The 3,139-nt window shown below is 41.2% G+C and overlaps 1 protein-coding gene across 1 annotated transcript in view; it reads right to left on the reverse strand.

Annotated features, from left to right (window-relative positions):
• Nucleotides 1-3,139, reverse strand: part of EHHADH (enoyl-CoA, hydratase/3-hydroxyacyl CoA dehydrogenase) — a 55,259-nt gene that overhangs the window by 45,599 nt on the left and 6,521 nt on the right. The window contains exon 2 of the mRNA XM_010853866.1: nt 1,658-1,761. Coding sequence (XP_010852168.1) covers nt 1,658-1,761 — 104 coding nt within the window. The remainder of the gene's footprint in view (nt 1-1,657; nt 1,762-3,139) is intronic.

The following is a 3,139-nucleotide window of genomic DNA, read 5'->3' on the forward strand; positions in this document are numbered from 1 at the left end:
CTGGATGGCATCACTGACTCGATGGACGTGAGTCTGAGTGAACTCTGGGAGTTGGTGATGGACAGGAGGGCCTGGCGTGCTGCAATTCATGGGGTCTCAAAGAGTCAGACACGACTGAGAGACTGAACTGAACTGAACTGAACTGAGGGTTAGTTCTCTGGTAATCTAGGGTCTTGGAGTCAGTGCTCCCACTCCAAAGGCTCAGGGCTTGATCTCTGTTGAAAATCAGTGGTAATTCCTACGTAAATTGTAGGATAAGTGAACTGTATTTCAGTTGAATGCTGATAGTCAAATTTTAAACATCATCATTTAGGGCAAACTTTTTGGTTTGATCCTTGTATTCACCAAGACACTGCGAAGCACACAAAATTAAATTACAGGAGGCCAATGGCCTGTCCTAGAAACTTCATCATCATTTCTGTCCTCCATCCCACTCCTTCACAGGATAATTAAGAGTGCATGGTCACTGAAATGGGTGACAGAAAAAAAATGAACTCCATTTCAAGACTGTGTGAAATAAAAAATAACATTTATTGAACATCTTCTTCATCCAGGTACTGCTCTAGGGGCTTTCAGATGTGTTATCTCTTTTAACCTCACAAAACTCTGTTAAGGTATACATATTATGGTATCCATTTTATAAACAGAGAAATTGGATTTCAGGAGATTTAAGGAACTTGCCCAACCTCACATAAGGTAGAGACATATGCAGAGCAGGTATGTACCAATAGGTGTATATTGAAGTGAAAAGTGAAAGTGAAAGTTGCTCAGTTGTGTTCGACTTTTTGTGACCCCATAGACTGCATGTATAGTCCATGGAATTCTCCAGGCCAGAATACTGGAGTAGGTAGCTTTTCCCTTCTCCAGGGGATCTTCCCAATCTAGGGATTGAACTCAGGTCTCCCACATTGCAGGCAGATTCTTTACCAGCTGAGCCACAAAGGAAGCCCAAGAATACTGGAGTGAGTAGCCGATCCCTTCTCCAGCGGATCATTCTGACTGAGGAATCGAATCGGGGTTTCCTGCATTGCAGGCAGATTCTTAACAGCTGAGCTATGAGGGTAGCCCTCGGTGTATCAGTTCAGTTGCTCAGTCGTATCCGACTCTTTGCGACCCCATGAATTGCAGCACGCCAGGCCTCCCTGTCCATCACCAACTCCCGGAGTCCACCCAATCCCCTGTCCATTGAGTCGGTGATGCCATCCAACCATCTCATCCATCCAACCATCTCATCCTCTGTTGTCCCCTTCTCCTCCTGCCCTCAATCTTTCCCAGCATCAGGGTCTTTTCCAATGAGTCAGCTCTTCACATCAGGCGGCCAAAGTATTGGAGTTTCAGTTTCAACATCAGTCCCTCCAATGAACACCCAGGACTGATCTCCTTTAGGATGGACTGGTTGGTGTATACTAGCAGGTATAATAGCTATCAAGTCTGGAACTAAATGTCCTCCAAAGGACCAATCCAATATAAAAGACAGTAAGGTCAGCATCTTCTCTGGGTCTCTCCTGTGACTCTTTGTCTCCTTCTCCATAATGTTTCTTCTTCCTCCCATATTCATTACCTATACTATAGGACTGCCCATGAGTACAGGTAATGCAGCACTGAGCTCAGTCTGTGTGAGATGTCAGAGAGAGTGGGAAAGGGTTGGACACATTACCTGCACAGAAGATGCCATCTGCTCCACAAATCACAATGGCTTTAACTGTATCATCTGTTATAGCTTTCTGCAGACTCTCTTTTATTCCACGGGCAACAGTTGTACTAAAAGGGGGAAAAAATTACATGAAGCATTAGTCACAATCAAATTTCTACCATCTCAGTTTATTTTTTTCTTTCCTAACAATTAAAAATTAAACATATACATGATGTAGAAAAATCCTAGATACTTATTGTTAAATTTTCACTAATTTAAGATATAATATATGTCTACTGTAAAGTAAGCCCTGAGGTGATTAAACACATAAACTTCAGAAAATCAAAGTGTTTTCCTGCATTTTGCTGTAACTTTGACCACTTAGAATCAACACTATCAATTTAAAAATATTACACACATCTTCTATGTATAGTGAAAGGAGTTTAAAACATCCTAGAGACAACAGTGTACACAACGCAATATCATACTGAGATGACTGCTATAATAAAGGTACAGAGAAAATGATGTGGAAATTCTGAAAGAAAGTGCTTTTGATTTGTCATATTGGCCTAATAAAAGAAAACTGAAATTGTCTAAAAATAACAGTCTAAGTCATGTGGCAGGGGATGCAAGTTACCCACAAACTAATACTTAATACTTTAATGCTAATACTTTGACCTTCTTCAAAGTATTAATCGGTTTTTAGCTGGATACATGGCTGCCTAAAATAAAGACTATATTTCACAGCAGCAAGTTCAGCTCAAGGCATTAAGTTCTGGCCAATGGAATGGAAATGGACTTAGTATCTGCAACCTTAGGGAACAGTCCTTAAAGGACTGGGTATGCTTTTCTCTCCTACAACTCACTACTCCTGGCAGGAATCCAGATATGATGTCTAGATTGGGAGCAGCCATTATGAATCAAGAGGTGGAAGCTACTAATTAAGGATGGCAGAGCAAAAGACAGGTAGAACTGAGATCCCGATGATCATGGAGTAGCCATACCAGTCATTCCAGGACACTGCTGTGACAGACATCAACTTTTTCTTGTTTAATCCACTATTATGTTGAGTTTTCTGTAACTAGTAGCCAAGCCTAACTCATTTGAAAGGTAATGACAAGGTCTGGGAAAGGAAGGGCATTTGGTAAATTTTTGTCAAGTTTCAGTAGATGAGGGAGTCATCCCCAGAGGAGATAGTTAAAACCAAAACTGAATGAGTTTGCCAAAGGGAAAAAAAAAAAAAGAGTTGAGAGTAGATCCTCTAGATATTTAAGAGGCAGGAGAGGCTCAGCTGAGTTATTCAGTACCAAGGAGTCCAACGAGACCAAGACAGGAGAATTTGCCAAGAAGCAGAGGATATAATAGAGTTTTGCCAAGAAAATGCACTGGTCATAGCAAACACCCTCTTCCAACAACACAAGAGAAGACTCTACACATGGACATCACCAGATGGTCAACACCGAAATCAGATTGATTATATTCTTTGCAGCCAAAGATGCAGAAGCT

The sequence above is a fragment of the Bison bison genome, unplaced genomic scaffold (genome assembly GCF_000754665.1).
Source record: "Bison bison bison isolate TAMUID 2011002044 unplaced genomic scaffold, Bison_UMD1.0 scf7180017864333, whole genome shotgun sequence".
NCBI lineage: Eukaryota > Metazoa > Chordata > Mammalia > Artiodactyla > Bovidae > Bison > Bison bison.